The sequence below is a fragment of the Heterodontus francisci genome, chromosome 38 (genome assembly GCF_036365525.1).
Source record: "Heterodontus francisci isolate sHetFra1 chromosome 38, sHetFra1.hap1, whole genome shotgun sequence".
NCBI lineage: Eukaryota > Metazoa > Chordata > Chondrichthyes > Heterodontiformes > Heterodontidae > Heterodontus > Heterodontus francisci.
Window position 1 is genome coordinate 15,498,945 of NC_090408.1, and position 23,155 is coordinate 15,522,099.

General features: G+C 40.1%; 1 protein-coding gene across 1 annotated transcript in view; it reads left to right on the forward strand.

The window, feature by feature from the left end:
- Nucleotides 1–1,252: 1,252 nt before the first annotated feature.
- LOC137352315 (lamin-B3-like) overlaps nt 1,253–23,155 on the forward strand; it is a 45,965-nt gene continuing 24,062 nt past the window's right edge. Inside the window, exons 1-4 of the mRNA XM_068017599.1 lie at nt 1,253–1,555; nt 7,774–7,944; nt 17,443–17,568; nt 19,544–19,764. Of these exons, the coding sequence (XP_067873700.1) occupies nt 7,777–7,944; nt 17,443–17,568; nt 19,544–19,764 (515 nt within the window). The 5' untranslated portion in view covers nt 1,253–1,555; nt 7,774–7,776. The remainder of the gene's footprint in view (nt 1,556–7,773; nt 7,945–17,442; nt 17,569–19,543; nt 19,765–23,155) is intronic.

Sequence of the window (23,155 nt, forward strand, 5' to 3'; positions counted from 1 at the left end):
GTGCGACACTGTCAGAGGCAGTCTTTCAAATGAGATGTTAAACCCAAAGCCCTGTCTACTCTCTCAGGTGGATATAAAAGATCCCAGGGCACGATCTCAAAGTTGGAGCAGAGTAGTTATTCCCAGTGTCCTGGCCACATTTATTACTTAATTAACATCACCAGAATAGATTATTTGGCCATTATCACATTACTATTTGTGGGAGCTTGCTGTGCTCAAATTGGCTGCTGTGTTTCCCACATTACAACAGTGATACACTTCAAAAGTACTTCATTGGCTGTTAAGCACTTTGGAGCATGCTGTGGTCATGAAAGGCACTATATAAATGCAGTCTTTTTCATTGTTTTTGAATCAGTGACAACAGGGGCAGCAAATTAGAAATAATAAATGTTTAAGTTTTGTCCTGAGGTGCTACATGGAGTAATTGTGTGATTATCAAATCTTGCTTACAGCTGGTAGCTTAAAATCTCACACCCAGAATCTGATTGCTCTGGCTGCCTCCCAATCTTCCATGGCCTTGTCCACACCTGGGTGGTCCTGGAGAGGCAGCATGTTGGTACATGCTGGTACGCTTGAGGTCTTCTGTGACTGGTGGGCACCGTAGGAACTGGAGGGCACAGTTGACAAAGGGAATAATACTAAATTCGATAAGCTTTGTGATTTTTTAATTATCTAACTTACTATTAGTTGCGCCCCTCTAAGAGGGGGATTAGCTTTGTTTGATGACACTGTGGCAACCCAAAGTGTTTGATGAGAAAAGACATGCAGAAGCTGGTCTCCCTCCTCAGATGGCAAGGCATTGTGGAGTTTCCCTGTTTATGACACTCCCTATTACTCGTCTGTCAAAAATAGGCACACTCAAAATCTGTCCAATGTTGGCTGTTTTAAATAATGATGGCTTTAAACCACGTGGATTATCCTTGACTATGTTTCCAACACATTTAACATGTTAGAAATAACACTTTAAAACGGTGCAGCGATGGAAACAGTCTAATGGTGAATAGAAGATCTTTTAGTAAAACCATGTGACACAATATAAACCTACCCAATGGTATCTTACTCACCTATCCTTCCTCCCACACACAAACATGGCCTTAGGTCGAAGTGCAACTTCTGATTTTATTCTTAGATACCGTGACGAACAGCGGTGTTTTATTGAGCTATTTAATGCAGTTGGACTATAGGTTGGGTGGCAGAACTGATCTCAAACTGTGAAGGAAATGAGTCACAGATTCTCCACTCCGCACCGCCGGCCGGGCTCCGGGGCGAAGCAGAGCCCGATCTGCATGAGCCGGCTCCAGGAGAAGGAGGATCTGCAGCAGCTCAATGACCGGCTCGCCGCCTGCATCGAGCGGAACCTCTCACTGGAGACGGAGAAGCAAACGCTGCTGCAGCGACTGGCCGACTCGCAAGAGGACAGCGCCGACAGCCGTTCCCGCTATGAGACCAAGCTGGCCGACACCAGTAAGGCGCAGGACAGGGCGGCCAGTGAGCGGGATCGGCTGCAAATCGAGCTGGACAGGGTCAATGAGGAGCACCGCAACTTACAGGGCAGGTGAGAGCAATACAGGCACCTCAACCCAATTGAAACCCATCAGTGCTTCCCAGCTGGTGGATTCCTCCATTCAAAAAGTTAGCATTTATTTTCTCCATTCTGATTATAAATGGTAGGACGTAATATAAGTTGACAAATTATGTGGAGAACCAAGTTAGTAGTTGTTGCTCTTGTCACCCAACCGGTAGACATGGGATCTCCAACAGTCAGGATTTAAATGCAAGCAGCCTTTTAAAAAAAAAATCAAAAGAATTGTCAAGTGGTCACCAGCCAGTTGACTAAATGAGATTCTAAACGTCAATGGGATGGCACACAATGATGTATCTAAAGGGTATTCAATAATGGTCACAAACTGTTCATTCCACATTTGCAAATTTTGGGAGGCCTGCACTTTGGATAGATTGGGACTTTAAAGTTATAGAGACATGGACACTGAGGGTTTTTGAGTGGGGATATAATTTGGTTCCATAAGATGATGAGAACCATTGCAAAAGTGGACATAGGCTGGTTATTTAACTTGGATGTTTGTGTGAACTAAAAAAAGCACGAAACTACCAACCCGCAAATGAAAGTAGAGAATATGTATTTTCCCCCAGAGTAGCAGATGAAGAAAGAGTCACAGCAGAATTATTTGTTATAAAAACAAGAAGCGCTGGAAATACTCAGCAGGTCTGGCAGCATCTGTGGAGAGAGAAGCAGAGTTAACGTTTCAGGTCAGTGACCTTTCATCAGAACTGGCAGATATAAGAAATGTAAAAGATTTTAAGCAAGTAAAGTGGGGTGGGGCAAGAGATGACAAACGAGAAGGTATTGATATGACAAGGTCACAGAATAGCTGACCAGAAGATCATGGTGCAATTGCAAACAATATTTTAATGATGTGCTGAAAGACAAAGCATTAGTGCAGATAGGGTGTTAATGGACTGAAAACTGAACAGCCACAAGCACAAACATGAAAAAATACAGTGGGTAGGTACAGTAGAAACATACTGAACAAACTAAATTAGAAAAAATAACTAAAAATAAAAGTAAAATGGGGGGCCTGTCATGCTCTGAAATTATTTGTTGGTTTTATTAACTAATTTTCAAGAGAAACTAACAAATATCTTTCGAAATAAAAATAAGAAATGCTGGAAATAATCAGCAGGTCTGGCAGCATCTGTGGAGAGAGAAGTAGAGTTAAAGTTTCAGGTCAGTGACCTTTCTTCAGAACTGTACCATTAATGCAATATTAGTTATCGCTGAAAACTAGTAATAGTAATTGAGATCTGAAATACTTTTTAACTGATTTTTAGGAGATTCTCATAACAATAATGACATCATGATATAGTCAATTTGCATGGGCTGATCAAATTCATTAGAACTAGTATTAAAAAATTCTTTTAAAGCCAGCCTCCATCTTACTCCCTTCAAGATATCTACTACATTCCTTGTACCCTTTATGGGGTGATATCTGTAATCATTGTCTCTATAGCACTTGCTGAAGATGTGAAAGGGTTAAGTGTTAATTGTTCCATGAACCATGGGCATGTCTAAAGGTTCACCCGGTTGGCAGATTAATATCTTTTTAAGCAAATGGCCATTTTTAGTACTCCTAGGAACTCCTTTGTGATGATTTTGTAAAGTTTATCTATTCTACCCTTGCTTAGAGCTTAATTTATCATTGGTTGGTTCAGGACAATAATTGGTAATGCAGTTATTGGCTGGTTATGGTAGAGTGGAAAACTAGATTTGACTCTACCCTTGAATGATGTATTAATGGGTCTGAGCAATGGACCATGAACTGGCTGTGTGACAAGTGTTCATTTTTTTCCCAACGTTTTCCATGTTCAACTTTCTTTTGAATATTGATATTTTATTTTAAATGTACAAAATGATTAAGTCCAAAATTCTTCCACTTGATCTCTTTTATAACTAAGTTTTTAATAAAGTTAATTCTCCACCATTTAAAATTAATTTGAGAGACGCACTTGCTGATGTACATTCTAATTCTCAAAATTGCAGAAAGTAAAGTTGAGAGTTTTGTATTTAAGAGGAATTTTCACTTGCAGTTTGACTATGTTATGACCAAGGCAGGAGGAGTGCACTGTTAATTCAGTTCCACTTCTCCACAGGTCACGGCATATCAATAAATTTTCCCCACTTACCGAAACAGCCAATTAGATACTCTGTGTCTCTGAATAAAGCACACCAACCAGGTTTCTTAAATCTCCAACAAAATTATCTGTTTATTATAAAACTGAGTCTTAACCAATAATGAAGTAAATCTATATTCAAATTGAGACATTAAAGCCCCCTTATTTTTTCCTAGCCCTCACACACATACATCCAAAAACCAGCTAACTGGGGAAAAAAGGATTTTGGTTTACAGCTGTTCCATAGCAATGAAAGGAATCAAAGAAACTTCGACTGTCATGATCTGGAAGGAGGTTCTTTGGTTTGGTGAGGTGTCCCAAAGTCGAGTAGTTGAATGCCACGTGAAGTCTTTCCGGGCAAGGTTGATGTCTGTGATGGGTAGATGTTCAAAGAGCTTCAGCGGTAAATGGCTTCACATAAGGTCTTCCACCAAGTGTGCAGCAATAAGGATCTTTTTTGGTCTTGCAGCAGCAGTACAGCCGTAAAAGGTTTCTTCCAATATTCAGAATTTCTTAACTCGGGAGGCAACAGGAACCACACTTGATGCAGGGATTCTTTAGAGACAGGAGGCAATAGAAATCTGCCACATTTGAAATTCAGCATTTCTTCTCGAGATGCAGGGTTCCTTTACAGAGAGGTAGTACTTTTTCTGGGTCGTTTTCTGATCTCCAGGCAGGTCAAAATCAAATTTCAAATGCCTGTTTTTGTCCAAACGTTCTGGCTTTTAAAAGTTCCAAACTGAAACCAAAACCTTTCGCAAGCAGGTCATGTGCCCAGTTATAAATTCTCTCCTGTCATAACAGAGGGTAGCTCTGAGATCAATCTCCTGCTAGTTTCCTTGAAATTACCTGCATTACAGTCCTTGTTTACCAGTTCAGCTTTTGTTGAACTTCCTTTCAAAATATCCATCAAGTTCAACTATTTGCAGGTGTTTCAATGTCCACTGAAATCCTTTTCCAATTTTTTTTCAAAAAACATTGAAATCCTAAATTTTAATACCAAAATAAAATCCTGTTAACTAATACAGCTGAAAATGGGCCTATCACAAAAGAGTTAAGCATTTTTAATCAGGATTGACACTACCACGTGAGAAACCCTATTTTAAATTACTGAGTGTATTTTTTTTTAAAGAAAAATATACAGAACTATTTGTTCATTATGTTGGGGCACAGTTTTTGGTTAATTAAGTTACATTCAAAAACTTTTAAATTGTGCCAATTGGTGCCCTTTCCTCCAATACACCAATTTAATTTTTAGAGCCTCGAAGGCCTGTAAATGGGCGCTATTAGAGGAAAGTCACAATGATGATTAATTCTTCTGAGTTTGGGGGGTGGGGAGGGTTCATGCTCAGTTTTGTGAGCGGGGCTGGCTTCTAGCACGATGTTTTTAAACTAGCACAGAAGATCGTGGAAACTTAGATTGCACTGAATGTATTTTGCACTTAACCAGCACAAAGGATTACAGAAATTTATCAGGTTTTGGGCAATCACCTAAAATCAATGAAACCTAGTGGAAACCTGTTTAAAGGTAGGTGGCGGTGAGACTATAATAGACAACAAACAAATACCAGACATATTGAATGAACAGTTTACATCCCTGCTCACAGTGGAAGAAGAGGATAAAATACCATTGGTACAAGGGAACCAAAATATAAGGCCAAGGAGGGAAGTTACTGGACTAAGAAAATGGTAATGGAGAAAATATTAGGACCTAAGGTTAACAAGTCTCTAGGACTTGATGGTTTTCATCTTAAAAGCTTAAAAGAAATGGGTAAGGACATTGCAAATACGTTAGTTAGATTTGGGGATTGTACCTTTTTGGGCTGGAAAATATCATTGCATTTAAAAGGGATGGAGGCGGAAACCAGTAAATGACAGACTTATCAGTTAAACACAAATTGTGGGGAAAGGAAGGTCATGTCTGACTAGTTGCATTTTCTGAGGAGGTCACTAACATATTGGACAAGGAAGTATCAATGGATTTTGAGTAGAATGGACCTGCACTCTCTGGAGTTTATAAGAATGAGTGCTGATCTCATTGAAACATCTAAGATTGAGTGGGCTTGACAAGATAGATGCTGAGAGGTTTTTTCTCCCTGTCTGGAGAGTTTAGAGCGAGGGGTCATCGTCTCAGGAAAAAGGGTCGGCCATTTAGGACTGAGGGTTGTGGATGCTCATTTGTTGAGTATATTCAAGACTGAGATAGATTTTTGGACACTAAAGGAATAGAGGGATATAGGGATAGAGCAGCAAAGTGGAGTTGAGGTAGAGAATTGGCCAAGATCTTATTGAATGGTGAAACAGGCTCGAGGGGCCATAAGGCCTACTTCTGCTCCTATTTTGGTGTTTTATGTTGTCTATAAAATGCCTCCTGGAAGTCCATATAAGGTTCAAATACAAGAGATTGTTAGCAAAATTGAAAATACACTGAATTCAAGAAATTCCTGTGCCATGGATTTGTAATTGGTTGAGAGGTAGACGACAGAGAACATTCTCTGATTGGCAGGATCTGACAAGTGGAGTTTCTGAAGTTTTGTGCTGGGGCCTCAGCTTTTCAGCATATATTAATGACTTGGGTGAACAAATAAAGAGTTGTATATCCAGGTTGACAGGTGACTAAGTTAGGAGGCACAATACATTGTGCAGATGGGAGCAGGAGGTTACAAAGGGACATAGAGCAATTTAAATAAGTGTGGAAAAACTTGTGGAAGTCAAAATTCAGTGTGGGGATTTATGAGGTCATCCACTTTAGTTCTTAATGGTGATAAACTTAAAGAGCAAAAGGATTTGGATGTCCATGTACACAAATTCCTAAAAGCTACTGCAGAGGTTTGGTCAGACCCCATCTGGAGTCCTGCATTCAATTTTGGGCATCACCCCTCAGAAAGGATATATTGGCTTTGGAGGGAGTACAGTGCATTTTCACCAGAATGAAAGTAGTGCTTCAAGCATTAAATATGAGAACCAGTTACATAAACTTGGTTTATATTTCCTTGAATTTAAACAACTGAGGGGTGATCTAATTGAGATCTTTAAAATAGTAATTTGATACAGTAGATAGATAAACTGGTTTCTGATGAGGGAATCCATAACAAGGGGTCATATTCTTTTAAAATTAGAGCTTTGGAGTGAAATCAGAAAGCCCTTTTATACACTGGGTAGTGTAAATCTAGAACTGTTCCCCAGAAGGCTGTGGCTACTAGTGGTTAATTGCAATTTTCAAGACTTTGATTAATAGATCTTTATTCAGTAAGGGTATCCAGGGAAATGGAGTAAAGGCAGTAAATGGAGTTGAGGTGCAGATCATGCATGGTTTAATTAAATGGCAGAACTGGCCATTCAGTGCTTTGAGCCTACTCTTGCTCCTGTGACCTCTGGGGTGAAAGTGCCCATTGCTAGCATACACCAACAAGGTCCCAGACCAGAAGATGTAGACTTGAATTCTTTTCATCAAACCCAGCTTACTGTGTTGGTAAAAGGACTTGTTTTGTTTACAGATACATTTTATTTTTTCCTATTTGAACCAGCAGAGTTGTGTGTTGGAAGAATAAGATCTGAATTTTGAGGAAGCTATCTGTCGAGCATTTTTAAACAAATTGTATTTTGTTCAATTTTGGATTTAAAAAAGTCACTTTTTAATATAATTATATTTTTTAACATCCATCTCTCTCTGCCCCACTTGACCCTCCACTCCCTGCATAGAAGTTGTTATGACACCAGAATGATGGATGAGTGACCTGCTCCTAGATCAGCACAATAATCCATTGAGTCTGCTGCCAATTTTCCTTTCTTTCTCAATATGGCAATTAAGTACAGTGGATAACCTAATCTGCATCTCCCATTCCATAGTGCCTGGTATTGGTGATTTAATACCCAGTGTCATCATGCTGAAAATGTTTTTTCATTGTAGAAAATTCGAGCAATTAATTAAAAATGGTCAACATTTTAGAGGTCTGAAGGTTCTTTATAGTGCATTTTTATATTTAATATCCTGTATTAAAAGTGTACATTTGGAATATTTATGATGAATCCACCAAACTGTTTGAATATTCTCTAACTTTGCGTTAATGTTTGTTCATGCAGGAAATGATGGAAATTAAGAAGAAGTACGAAAATAGACTACGGGAAATCGAGTCTGGTAGTCAACAGGAATATGAGAGCAAACTAGCTGAGCTACTTCAGCAGCTAAGGGGAGATCAGTATGAAGAAATCGAAGAATACAAGGAGAACTTGGAAAGAAGCTGTCATGCCAAGGTAACTTGTACGGTCTCAAAAGTTCTGTAGAATGTTCTAACACTCAAAATACTCATCATGTTCTGGCCATATGGAATTATTGCTTAGAGAAATTGTTACGACCGACCGCTCCAGTCAAAGCCCCCAATCAAAATATATGATTCTGATTGTGGTGGGAAAAACGCACTGTTAATTCAATCCTGTCACTCCACAGATTGCTTAGCATATCATTTACAACTTTCCAAATTAAAGAAAGACCCAGCCAAATTGTACCATCTATTAACCCCCGAATGAGGCTAACCAAACCAGGTGTCTTTAAATCAATAAATTAACTCTTTAATTAGAAGAACTAAATTCTTAAACACTGAAGATATAAACAACATTTAAAATAGAAAAAATTAGAGTCCTTGCAAATTTACAGTCCAGTGTTGCTTGAAGTCCTCACAGCTGTCCAATGTGGGGGGGAAAAAAGGTTCTTCCACAGGAGAATAGTCCGTAGTCCAACTCCAGCAGTACGTGATGCTTTCCTTCTCCAGCGAATTTCAACAATTAACGACTTGCAAACACTTTCAATAGAATCAATCTGTCTTTAGAGTTTTTGAGGGATAAAAGATTGTCACAGTCTAGCTTCCCTCCTTGAGTTTAAATTACCAGAGATCTCTGATTTGGCTTGACTTTTTTAGAATTTTGAGAGATAATTAACAGACAAAAATCCTATTTCTTCAGTTTAAATGGTTGAGAGCTTTTTTTTTCAGGTGCGAAACACCACAGCTGTGTCCTCTGTGTCTGTGTTCTGTTAGAACGAACTGTCTTCAACTAAAAAGCCAGTTCAAAGTTGAATTGTAACAAATGTATCGCTTGATACTCACTCCCATTGGCTGTATCTATGGTAACGAGAATGCACCCTTTGAATTGCAGTCTCCAAATGGCTTTTCTAAGGCAACAAAATGCACCTTCCTATAACTCCTGAGGCTTGCTGGTTCTTAAAGCAATACTGATCCTTTGCAAGTCTTAAAGGCAAACCACATATTCCCGGGGGTAAAAAAACTACAGGACCATGATAAAATGCGGAGAAAATGACGGTCCTGTAATGGAAGATGTCTTAACGTTTTATTCATTCATGGAATGTGGGCATCGCTGGCAAGGCCAGCATTTATTGCCCATTCCTAATTGCCCTTGAGCAGCTGGTGCTGGCAACTGAGTGACTTCCTCGGCCATTTCAGGTGCCAGTTAAGAATCAACTGCATTGCTGTGGGTCTGGAGTCACATATAGGCCACACTGGGTAAGCACAGCAGATTTCCATCCCGAAAGGGCATTAGTGAACAAGTTGGGTTTTTATAGCAATCTAGTAGTTTCATGGCCACCATTACTGATTTAATTAATTAACTGAATTTAAATTTCTCAGCTGCCATAGTGGGATTTGAATTCAAGTCTCCAGATCATTAGTCCAGACCTCAGGATTACTAGTCCAGAAACATAACCACTATGTTACCATGGAACTAGTTAGCATGTAAATAATTAGGCAAAACATATCAAGTAAACTTATATAATGTATAAATATAATATAGGGGAGTTTTCTTTTTAGAGGAGTTACTTCATGTTTATGCTTTAAATGTTAATTCACCAAGATTCAGATTCCTTTCTCCCACTATGATAGAGGTAGCTGGGCTGGGGGCAAAGTGAAGTGTGTTAATGGGTTTACACAAGAGCTAATGAACCAAACATTGAAATTGCTATCTTCATCTGCTGGAAACTAAAGGATAAGCCATTTGCATATTCAAAAGCTTCTGGTAAATTTTCACTCATTAAGGATTGGTATATTTTACCCTCTGGAGTTCCTGCAGGAGCTAGTTTGAAGAAGCCTCAACTCTGGAAGGGCTTGGAGCCAATTTAATTAGTGGTTCTAGTGCCCAAGGTCTGAACGAGAAAGGCTTTCCCGTGTTGGAGGCAGATTCAATTGAAGCATTCAAAAGGGAATTAGACAGTTATATGAAAAGGAAGAATGCGCAGGGTTACGGGGAGAAGGTAGGGGAATGGAACTGAGAGAATTGTTCTTTCAGAGAACCAGTGCAGACACGATGAGCCAAATGGCCTCCTTCTGCACTGTAACGATTGAGTTGGGTCCAACTGCAAATGTCATGTCGGGAGAGGTCACTTAAAAGAGCCGCATGTTCGGGTGAATTGTTGAGATCTGCTGAGAATCAGGTAGGCTTTGACCAGCCTCTTTAAGAAGAGAGGCCAAATCTTGGTCTGATTCAGTGATGCAGTTGGCCAAAGAAAAGTGTTACATAGACTGCAAGCTGGGAGATATTTTGTTTTCTTTTGGGTGGGAGGAGGAACTGGGATAGTTTGAAATAAGGTGAGAATTGCTATAAATGTTACGCTGTGCATGCACTTATTGTCTGTAAATAAAGAAACTTAAAAATTCATATATTTACTAATCTGTGAATCAGTTTTCCTTCCTGAAGATTGGAGAAGTGCACAATGGTATGAGCAGAGAATATGGTCACCAGTGCTGCAGCATATCGTCACACTCCTGGTTCATGTTTTTGTGCACCTAGATCAGTGGTTGTCAACTGTGACAATCTTTTATCCCTCAAAAACTCTAAAGTCAGATTGATTCTGTTGAAAGTGTTTGCAAGTCGTTAATTGTTGAAATTGCTGGACTTCGAACAACATTGGACTGTAAACTTGCAAGGACTCTAATTTTTCTATTTTTAAATGTTCATAGTGTTCAAGAAATTAGTTCTTTTAATTAAAGAGTTAATTTGTCGATTTAAAGACACCTGGTTTGGGTAGCCTCATTCGGGGGTTAATAGATGGTCCAATTTGGTGGGTCTTTCTTTAATTTGGAAACTTTTTAAATGATATGTTAGCCGATCTGTGGAATGACAGGATTGAATTAACAGTGCGTTGGTCCCACCACAATCAGGATCGTATATTTTGATTGGGGCATTTGACAGGAGTGGTCTGTCGTAACAAAATAAATTGTAACAAGTTGAGGCCCAGCATAGATCCCTGTGGCTCACCACTCGTTATATCTTGCCAACCAGAAAATGACCCATTTATGCCTACCCTCTGTTTCCTGTTAGCTAGGCAATCTTTTATCCATATCAATATGTTACCCCCTGCACCATGAGCTCTTATTGATGTGGCATCTTATCAAATGCCTTCTGGAAATCTAAGTACATTACATCCACCGGTTCCCCTTTATCCACAGCACATGCAACTCCCTCAAAAGCACTCCAATAAATGTTAAACATGATTTTCCTTTCACAAAACCATGTTGACTCTGCCAGATTACCTTCAATTTTTCTAAATGCCCTGCTAGAATGTCTTTAATAACAAGCATCTAACATTTTCCCTATGACAGATGTTAAGCTAACTGGCCGGTAGTTTCCTGCTTTCTGTCTCCCTCCCATTTTAAATAAAGGAGTTACATTCGCTATTTTCCAATCTAACGGAAATAAAGTAGAAACAAAGATTACATTACTTCTTGAGAATGTTCAGAACAGTAGAACCAGAGGACATGGCCTGTCTTTGAAGGAGGGTAAATTAAACACTAATTTGCAGAAACATTATTTCAGTTAGTATTAAATCTATAGAACAGACTCCTGATGGTTATAGTGGAAACACAGGGTTGGATTTTGCCACTGAAGCGGTGGTAGGTTAGAAGTTGGAAGAGCTGGTAAATTCACTTGCCCCCTCCGCGCGATTTTTCTGGAGGCAGCTTCTTGGGGAGGAGGACCACCCATTCGGTAGCGGCAGCCAGGCAATTAGCCCACTTAATGGCCCACTTGGGAGCAGGTTGAGGACACCACTGGGAAGCTCCCGGCACAGACTAACTTCACCCCCCCCCGCTTAGTCAAGATGCCAATGGCAGCTTGGAGGCAGCCTCCTCATGGTAAACTGTAGTAGGAGCATCGAGGCGTTATCCCACTGGCTCCAGGAAGCGGCCACAGAAGTATGAAGGCTGCAGCATTGGCCAGAACCCTTCATGTGGAGGAGTTTCCTCTCCACAATCATGGCCCTGCAACCTGTGAGCCCTTCACATTTTAGTATATTAATAAGGCTTCCAAGGGCTCCCCTACCTTCTTCAGCAGCGCCCACCTCCACCAGTCGGCTTGCCATTGGTCCAGTGTTGCGGACCATTCAAGTGGGCCTCCTGGCTTGGGATCCCGCCCACCTTCCTTAATTGGATGGTGAAAACTGAGACAGCCTGTCAGTTGGCTCCTCCCAGAAGACTCCATAATTAGACAACAACTCCATTGTCATTCTATCTTCTGACTATAAAGGATTATAGAACAGACCTTGATTTCTTTGGTCTAACAATTCCCGTGTTGCCATGTTTAAGCAATACACTTCCTACAAATAAATGTAATCTGGTTTCAGTTGAATCATATTTTAATAACTAAGAATAGCTGTAAACATTACTTTTATTTAAAAAGCCATTTATACATTCACTGTTTGTTTGACTGGGTTGAATAAAAAAGGCAGACTTGCATTTATATAGTGCTTTTCACAACCACCAGATGTCCCAAAGCGCTTTACAGCCAATGAAATGCAGTTACTGATGTAATGTAGGAATTAGTGATTATTGTAACATGCAAGTATATTATGCATTAAAAGTCTGAGTAAATGATTACAGCCAAGGACATTACATTCCGTAGTCAGGCAAGGCAGATTCAGACTAGGGGATTATAGAGGGTCTAGATTTTCCACTTAGAAGTAATAAATACAATTGAAGCAAGTATATTTTTGAACTAGCAGTAGCACAAGGCCTGGAATGATTGTCTTATAATAAAAAGGACAAGGGCAACAGTTGCATGAGAACACTATCACCTGAGATTTCCCTCCAATTCAACATGATCCCAACTCGGGAATAAATCACTATTCCCTCATCGTCACTCGGTCAGAATCCTGGAACTCTGCCTGTAACAGCATCGTGGGAGAACCTACATACAGACTGCAGAAATTCATAAAGGCAGGGGCTTACCGCCATCTTCAAAAGGGCAACTAGGGATGGGCAATAAACACGGACTTTGCTGGCGATGCCTTTATCCCAATAATGAATATTAAAAAGAAAATAACAAATTGAAATAGTGTATTAGCGTAATTTTCCAAGTATAATATGCACCCAAATATGCACTCCGATTTTCATGATCGAAGACTCAAATTTGTCTTATCACCACGAATAATAGATTTTTGCAATACCTTGTCCCTTTATTGAAAAACGTAGTGAGCAAACCTGACTAAACTAAAGAGTCTGTTCCCATGCTAGTTTGCTGAATGGCCGGCTCCCACCCTCACTTAAAATACGTCATACTCAAGTAGCCCAAATGAGCTAACAGTGTTTATCCATCTATCGAACGTCGCACATGACACGCAGACAAATTTCTCAGGGCAGCAAGGCAGAATTCTTTGTACTAATGGTCGGTTAAAAAAATTTAACTCCGTTAACATGGCAGAGAAAAGAACAAGTTACATGACAGCTTTCAAACTTAAGGTGACAGAAGTTGCTGAAAACCATGGTAAACAGAGCTATAGCTGTAGAGGAGCTGTGTAAACTACTTGAGGAGAGTGATTCAGACACAGCTCCTGTACACGTAAATGAATTTTTAAAAAATCTCAAGACTTAGCTTCTTGAAAATTAAGTTTATGAATGCCAAAAATTAATAAAAGCAAGAGACAATTCTCATTTGTGCCTTAGAAACAAGAAGAATTTAGAAGAAATACCATGGAATTGCAACATTTCTAGTAGGTATGTGTAATAAGTCAACGCGTCTGGAAAGGATGCTTTTGACCGGCTGCAAAAAGGAAATCCCATTTTGATTTGTTACCAAGTATAATGTGTAACCCAACTTCTAGCTAAATGTTTTAGGGAAACATTTATATTATATGTGGAAAATTATGGTAGCATTCACTGCAGGCAATTTCCTCAGCAGATTCTCCTGATCAACTTTGTCACAAGATCAGGAGAAATCCCATTTTCATGGTGTTTCCATCAAAATGAGAGTGATCATTCAGAAGAATCCTTCAGGGAATTCCAGGCACATACCTTTAATCCCAAGGAAACTGGCCAACATAAACATTTAGGTGTGGCATGAATTATGAACCCACTGTAAATGAGCTAAGTTAAGGAATTTATTTTATTGAATCGCTGGTTTGTCTCCCACACTGCAGAAGAGTATCACTATGTTGGTGAATTTGATTCAAAATTGCACCACAGTAATGGTGCATCGACAGTGTGTGCTGTTATTATGGAGCAGGATCTGACTTGGATCTGTATAGGACATCGGCTTTGCCACTTCCAACTTGCCACGGTCCTCACTACGGCACGTTCAAATGAGTACGTCATCAAATTTTGGTGTAATTTACTACTGGAGGATTGGTGAGCTCCGTGGTCTAATGTATGGCACGCGTCAACAATATTGTCATTGCACTGAATTCCAGGTCAATGAATCAAAGAGATTGTAAAAAGGACTTGGAACAACCTCTCAATCATCACAAACAATTCCGAAAGTCAGGACAAAGCAGAACTTCATCAATCGTGCTCACATGAGGCCCGATAAGATAATTACAAAGCCCTTAGATTATAAATGTAGCAGTTGGCTGCTTGGCGATCAATGTTATTTCAATCACATGGGTGGACTTAGCATCTATTGCTTTTTTTGTAAAGGAAAAAGAATAGATCAGTGTTTAATGACACATGCCATTTTCCCTTGGCTGGGTGGGAACTGACTGCAAGCAATCAATATCAGTACATGCTACACATTTGGAATCCGTCTTGGATATTCTCCCAGGTCCTGCGACATCTGTCACTCCTGTAAGTGCACCAATTCCCTCAGCATCAGGAGTTGATTTTGCTGCCCAATATTTTGATCAGTGGCTCTCAAACATTTTTGGCTAAAGGAAACTTTCAAATGCATTCGTAATCATGGACACCCTCATCTAAATTAAAATAATCATAATATGAAAGAGCTGCATGTGAAGTGTATTTTAATAATGCTTTTAATGAAAACAAGTATTTACTGACAGATACCAGTTAGATAGGTGTGCCTGCTTCTCACTGCAGAGCCTGTCTATCCTTAGCAGGAGCTCGGAGAACAGGGGAGAGCAAAAGCACTGTGGGAGCACAGCACAAGAGCATGGAAGAGTATGGAAAAAGCAGGAACCCAGAGACAGCAGAGGAGAAATGGGAAAGGGAGCTAGTGAGGAGTTGACAGGTCATTGGTGAGACCACATCTGGAATACTGTGAACAGTACTGGTCTCCTTATTTAAGGAAGGATGTAACTGCATTGGAGGCAGTACAGAGAAGATTTACTGGACTAATACCTGGAATTGGCGAGTTGTCTTATGAGGAAAAATTGGACAGGCTAGGCTTGTATTCACTGGAATTTAGAAGAGTAAGAGGCAACTTGTTTGAAACATTTAAGATCCTGAGAGGCCTTGACAGGATGGATGTGGAAAGGATGTTTCCCCTTGTGGGAGAATCTCAGACTAGGGGTCACTGTTTTAAAAAAAAAAAGGGGTCGCCCATTTAAGACAGAGATGAGGAGAATTTATTTCTCTCAGACGGTCATGAGTCTTTAGAATTCTCTTCCTCATAAGGTGGTGGAAGCAGAGTCTTTGAATATTTTTAAGGCAGAGGTAGATAGATTCTTGACAAGAGGGTGGAAGGTTATCGGGGGTAGTGGAAATGTGGAGTAATCAGTTCAGCCATGAACTTATTGAATGGCAGAGCAGGCTCAAAAGTCCAGGTGGCCTACTCCTACTCCTAATTCGTATTTTTGTATTTGAAACTCTACATATGTACATACAACTGACTAATCAGTTTGTGTGATAGCTATAGGAAAAGAAAATGAATAATACAGTGGAGACTCAAGTAACAGCAAACAGCGTGCTTACAGTTTAGACCATATGAATGTGGAACCAGTGCTCCGTATATAGTATACTGAGAAATAATCAAAAGGCTAAGGGTGTGTTTGTTATCTCAAGGGGGCTGATATACAAAGGGGTGGAGGTTATGCTATTATTGTGTAAAATTCTGCTTAGACCACATCTGGAGTACAGTGATCAGTTCTGGGCACCACACTGCAGGAAGGTTGTATTGGCCTTGAAGAGGATGCAGTGCAAATTCACCAGAATGATACCTGGACTCTAAGGATTAGATATATGAGGGAAGGTGGCTTGTAGTCTCTTATGTATAGAACATTGAGGTCTTTAAGATGATTAAAAGATTTGGTAGGATAAATAGAAACTATTTTCCTTAGTGGGGAGATTGCGAACAAGGGAGCATACCCTAATATTTAGAGATAGCCTATTCAGGGATGATACAAGGAAGCACTTCTTAACACAAAGGGTAATGGAAATCGAACACTCCCACAAAAAGCTCAATCTAGATCATTTGAAAAATTCAAAGCTGAGGTAAATAGTTTTTTGTTGGTAAAGGATATGGAGCAAACGGAGGTTGGTAGCATTCTCGCCTCTGCATCACAATGTTCTGGGTTGAAGTCCCGCTCCAGGACTTGAGCACAAAAATCAAGGCTGACACTCCGGTGCAGTACTGAGGGAGTGCTGCACTGTCAGAGGTGCCGTTTTTCAGATGAGCCATTAAACCAAGGCAATGTCGGCCCTCAGTGGACCTAAAAGATCCCATGGCACTATTTCAAGGAGCAGGGGGTTTTCCCCTGTGTCCTGTCCAATATTATCCTGCAATCAATAACACGAGCATAGATTATCTAGTCATTTCTGTTTGTGGAAGTTTGCTGTGTGCAATTTGGCTGCCGCCAAATTTCCTATATTTCATTGGTGACTACACGTCAAAAAATTTTCAATTGACTATAAAGTGCTTTGAGACATCCAGTGGTTGTGAAAAGTGCTCTATAAATGCAAGTCTTTCTTTCTTTCTGCTAAAATTAGCATTGGACAAGGTAGAAAGAATTTGCATCTATCTGGCACCTTTCACAAATTGTGCTTTATGGTTGATGACAGGACTTTGTAGTATAATCACAGTTGTAATGTAGAAATTGTAGCAGCTAATTTGCACATAAGGTCCCACAAATATCAATGAGAGAATGATCAGATAATTTGTTTTAGTTGCTACCAACTGAGCCACAGCTTATACAGCTAAAGCAGTGGTTCCACTAGGTAAGAAAAACTTGCCTTTCGTGACCTCAGGATGCCCCTAAGAACTCACCAGCCAATAATGTACTTTTGAAGTGTTGTCACTATTGTATGTTGTCAGACCTGTGTCACTTTTAAAATTGGCAACTTTTATAATTGTACACAATTCACAACCAGCAATTCACTTTCATTCCCTGAAAAAATAAATCTTTTATTCCATGGTCTTTCTAGGAGTCTACATAAATCCAGGAACAGAACTGCTGGAAAGTGTTTTGAATTTGAAAATTAGTAGTTTACTTCAGCAAAAAAAAAAAATCATGAGCTCATCTACCTTGAGGGCCTTGACCTGTTTAGAATGTGCTGGTTACTTCTCTTTCTCCATGTACTACAGCTTGAAAGTGCCCAGCTGGCTGCTGCAAAGAGCAGCGATTTGGCTAGTGCTGCAAAGGAAGAAGTGGAGACAGCAAAAATGAAGATCGACACTCTAACATCTCAACTTCAGCAATGCCGTAATCAGGTAAAACCTCAATTTATTCTCTCGAATGTATTCAAAGTTATAAACTTGGGAAAAATGTTTTACATGAAAATGGTAACTGTAGAATCATACATCAGAAAAGAAGGCCATTCGATCCATTGTGTCTATGCTGACTCTTCGCAGAGCTAGTCTCACACCCCTGCTCCTTCCCCATAAAAATTTCTCTTCTGTTTCCCAAGTATCTGTTCAATTCCTTTTTGATAGTGAGTCTACTTCCGCCACCCTTTCAGGCACTGCGTTCTAGATCATAATTCACTGCATAAATTTTATTTCCTCACTTGCCGTTGATCCTTTTGCCAGTTGTCATAAAGCTGTGTCATCTAGTTACCAATCCTTCTGATTACTATGAGCAGAAGTTCTAATTCTCTTTGGATATTAATTAGCATTGCCTGCCAGATATTACTATATTAGAGTTCTTTTTTTTAAAATGTATCATAAGAAGTTGGATAATCCAGTACAGGGGTTCTCAACCAGGGGCCGTAGCTACCTCGGGGTTCATGAGAAGGTTTCAAGGAGGCCACTAGAACTAACAAGTGGAAATGCTTGTTTCATCCATTGTCTCAATGTGCTGCCTGGCCACTAATCTTTGTGTAACTCACAATTGTGACTTCGATCTAGCCAATCTTGTTGTTCAATTTATTGGTACTTTGGACAGGTAATGCAAGATTACTGCTTGGGTCGGGTGTATCGTCATGCTTAAGACATGGTGGGGCAGAATGATCCTGTGCAGGGACTGGGCCAACAGGGTGGACATTGAGGTTATCACCAGCAGCATTAAAAAGATTGTGGATTTCCTCAATTCATTCGGTAAAGAGCAGCAGCCAGTGAATAATAAATAACCAACAGTAACAATAGAATCGCCAAAGGACAACCTCCTCTTTACACCCACTCTTTCTAATGATGCTGGGATTTAAGGCCTGGTTCAGGTCATATCCTGTGTTAATTTTTCTCTAAATTGGTGTTGGTGGAACACTCAAATTGCGTCTAATTTCCAGTAATCGATTTAAAGGGGTTGGGTTAATATATGATTGGTTTTAAATCATCTATATTATAATTAAACTTAACGACTGTATGTATATAATAGAGGCAGTTTTTCTCATTCAAAAATGTAACTCCAAGTATCACAAGCATTGTGGAATTCTTTCACACTGATAGAATTTGTTCATTACCCCAACACTGATGCATTATCTCAAGATTATTTCCCGAATTGCCTGGTACCTTTAGGTTAATCAGGCTCTAAACAGCAGTACACTGAAATCCACCAAACTGAGTATCTGTAAAGAGAAACATCTCTTAATTCTGTAACAAAAGTGTGTACAATGTTGCACAGTAAGGAAGGCTTTTTTAAGACCTAAGATAAAAGCAAAATACTGCAGATGCTGTAAATCTGAAATAAAAACAGAAAGTGCTGGAAATACTCAGCAGGTCAGGCAGCATCTGTGGAGAGAGAAGCAGAGTTAACGTTTCAGGTCTGTGACCTTTCATCAGAAATGCTGATATCTCTTCAGGTAAAGTTAATGAGCATGTTGTGGTAAATAATTACCAAAGGGAATTTCCTCCAGAATGATCAATTATCTGATGATTTCCACATTTGTACCCTTAAAAGTGATGTAGGGCCCATGGAATATAAGTGGACATGTGACTAAGTAGAAATTTTACACCTATCAAATACTGTTTAAGTCCAGAGAAATGAACCTTGCCCCCTTCCCACAAGTAAACATGGAATCATAATTTGTTTGTCGTTGAGATGTCGGTGACAATAGCATAAGATCTTGCTATTGTCCCCTGTCAAGTCATGAGCCTTTCTGCCCATTGCTTCTTGCACTTGGATCTTCCCACTTACTATCTAAATATCCCAGCAGGATGGAAGCTTTGTTTTGGCTCATTGTAGCAAACTGATTTTTTTTTTTAATTGTCTTTTTCTTATAATTCCCTTTTATTATTCTAATTTTCTCAGATTTCTACTCTGCAAACTGAAGTTCAGGATTTGAACAGGATATTAGATTGTGAGAAGACAGCTAGCCAAAAGCAGATGGCAGACCAGGAGCAAGAAATTGCTGAAATTCACCAGCAAATGTTGGTAAAGCAGGATGAGTATAATGAACTACTTGAGGTGAAACTGGCATTGGACATGGAGATAAACGCTTACAGCAAAATGCTGGATGGAGAGGAACAAAGGTGAGTTCCTTGTTTATTTGATTTTGACAAAGTTTCATCGCTTAATGATCTATCCGAAACAAAATTAATCAGTTCAAACTAATTGAAGGAAATACATATTTCCATGTTACTGTTGAGCATTGCTCCTTCTACAGTCACAGCATGAGACTACATTCTATAATTCTCTACAAAGTACACTGTCTTCTTATTTTAATTTATGCACTTCCTCTGTCCTGATCTGCATTTCTATCTAAAGGAACTCTGTAACAAGTTGCTCCACTCCTGACTCCCCAAGCCCTCTACTACCTACAAGTCAGGAGTGTGATGAAACCCTCTCCACTTGCCTGGGCAGTTACAGTTCCAACAACATTCAAGAAGCTTGACATTCGATCCAGAACAAAGCAGCCCACTTGCTTGTTGCCCCATTCACTGGTTTAACCATCACGCCTTCCACCATTGGTGTACCATGGCTGCAGTGTGTCCTGTGCTGTCTACTGACGCACTTCAACACGCCATGGCTTCCTCAACAAGGCCTCACAAATCAGTGACCTCCACTGCCTAGAAGCACAAGGGCAGCAGGTGCATGAGATCACTATCACCTTCAGGTTCCCCACCAAGTTACACACCATCCTGATTTGGTCAAACTCATGGAACTTCCTGGATAGCTGTATTGCAGGAGTAACTTCACCACATGGATGGCATTGGTTGAAGAAGGTAGTCCATCGCCATCTAGCTGGTGGCAACTAGAGATGGGCAATATATGGCAGCCTCGCCACTGATGCCCATGTCCGAGAATTAATTTTTAAAATAAATTTGCGCTAGTCCTCGTGCATCACTACTCCATCTTCCGTGACCATTTATTTCCTACTCCCTTTCTCACCCTTGCCCCACCCCACCCAAAAATATCAGCAGTCTGTAAAAATAGTCTTGGATATATAGTGGTAATTCTGTGATGCTGTTTTTCCTAGTCACTCCATTCCCTATCCTGTCTGAGTCCTGATGTGGAGTATCAGATTCCAGGATCATTTGGCCAGCAGCCGGCTTCCATCAATTTATCTTAACCACTATCCCAAATTCTCTAGAAATATTAGTATTTTTTAACTTGAAACACGGTAGCCTCACAATAAATGATTTAAATCCAATGAAGAGCTGATTGGTAATTTAAAGTGCTATGCTGATAAACACTTGCACTTCAGATTTTTCTTTGTCAGGTTCATTTGATTCTTTGTACAAAGCAAATATAGCCACAGATACACAACCGTTATAGAATATTGAATAGAGCAGTGTCATCAGCTGTTACTATGGGGGGTAAAGGGTGTAGATTCTGCATGCAGAGCTAAAATTATTTTGTTCAGTGATATTTTAGGGTCAAATTCTAGATTTTTTTAAAAAATCCTTTTCATGGGGTGTGGGTGTTGCTGACAAAGCCAGCATTTATTGCCCATCCCAAATTGCCCTTGAGAAAGTGGTGATGAGCTCCCTTCTTGAACGGCTGCATTGAAGTCCCCCACCCAGAGTACATTCTGTGTCCTTGTTACCCAAAATGGTACCCAAGTGGTGGTCAACATGGAGAAGCACTGATTCCTCAGCCGAGGGGAGGGTGGTAGGTGGTTATCAGCAGTAGGCTTCCTTGCCTGTGTTTGGCCTGATGCCATGAGACTTCATGGAGTCTGGAGACAATATTGAGGACTCCCAGGGCAACTCCCTCCCAATTGCACACCATGGTGCCACCACCTCTGGTGGATCTGACCTGCTGGTGGGACAGGATATACCCTGGGTTGGTGAAGGAGGTGTCTGGGACATTGGCTGTAAGGTATGATTTGGTGAGTATGACTATGTCAGGCAGTTGCTTGACTAGTCTGTGAGCTAGCTCTCCCAATTTTGGCACAAATCTCCAGAACTTTGCATAGTTGACTGAGCAGTGTGAGCTGCTGTGTTTTCTGGTTCCTATGTTGATACTGGGTGGTCCATCTGGTTTTGTTCTTTGTTGACTTTTCTATAAAAGTTTTGTACAACTGAATGGTTTGGTATACCATTTCAGAGGGCATTTCAAGAGTCACAGGTAGGTCAGACAGGATAAGGATGACAGATTCCTTTCCCTAAAGGACATGAGTGAACCAGGTGGGTTTTTACAACAATCTGGTCATTTCATGGTCACCATTACAGTGACTAGCTTTTAGTTCCAGATTTATTAATTAATTGATTTTAAATTCCAGCAGCTGCCGTGGTGGGATTTGAATTCGTGTCCCTAGAATATTAGTCGGAGCCTCTGGATTTCTAGTCCAGTAACATCTTCCCTAGTCAATGCTTGAAATCCTGTTCCATTCCAGGAAAACTTCAGCTATCTGAATTTATTATGTTAAGTGTCAGACGTTTGCTCAATGATGTTTGACGAGTTTATTCTCCCTGCTGTGGACATCATATTCCAGAATATTGGCAGTGATTATTTGAGCTGCATTGAGAACCCAATTCATTCTTCTGCATTTGGCTGACAAGACTGCCTTTCCAGGACCATTGGCATCAGGTCCAGGAAGTTCTCCTCCTTTTGTGGTTTGGCTTTATGTGGGCTATATGAAAGTTGCATTCAATAGAACTCCTTGAACTCCTGATTGATAACTGAATGTAGTCCCTTTTATAAGTGTTTTAAAACTGCTTGCAAATGTCATTTGAAGTTTCTTACCTAGAAGGTAGCTTTGATTTTTATAAGCCCAAGATTATAGGTAGTCTCATTGGTTAATTACTTCATATGGTAAGATGACCTCGAATGACTTGATGATGAAATAGCTCATGGGATAAATATTGCATTGTAACATTTCACTGGTAAATATCCTAGAGACCCAGTTTAAAACTATTCTTGCCATTCCACAGGTATTTTTTCTGGCTTCTCTCAAATCCACTTTCCATTGACTGTGTCTTATAAAGCAATTGCACAGCGTACTACCGTAGTTTCTCCAAATTTAGCTAATACTCAGGACAGTGTTTTTTGCGGATCTGTTTTGGCAACTGGGATTGGAGCATCCTAACTAGAGCTGTATTGATATAGTGCTTTTAACATAATAAAACATCCCGAGGTGCTTTACAAGCATTATCAAACAAAATTAGACACTGAACCACATAAGGAGATATTAGGCCAGATGTCCAAAAGCTTGGTCAAAGAGGTAGGTTTCAAGGGGTGGCTTAAAGAGGAAAAGAGAAGTCGAGAGATTTAGGGAAGGAATTCCTGAGCTTAGGACCTTGGCTGCTGAGGCCACCAATAATGGAGTGATTAAAATCAGGACTGCTCAAGAGGCCAGAATTGGCAGAGCGCAGTGATCCTGGAGGGTGTTGTGGGGTCATGTGGTGGCTATAAGTCTGAGGGAGATCAGAGATGGGGATAAGGCCATGGAGGGATTTGAAGACAAGGATGAGAATT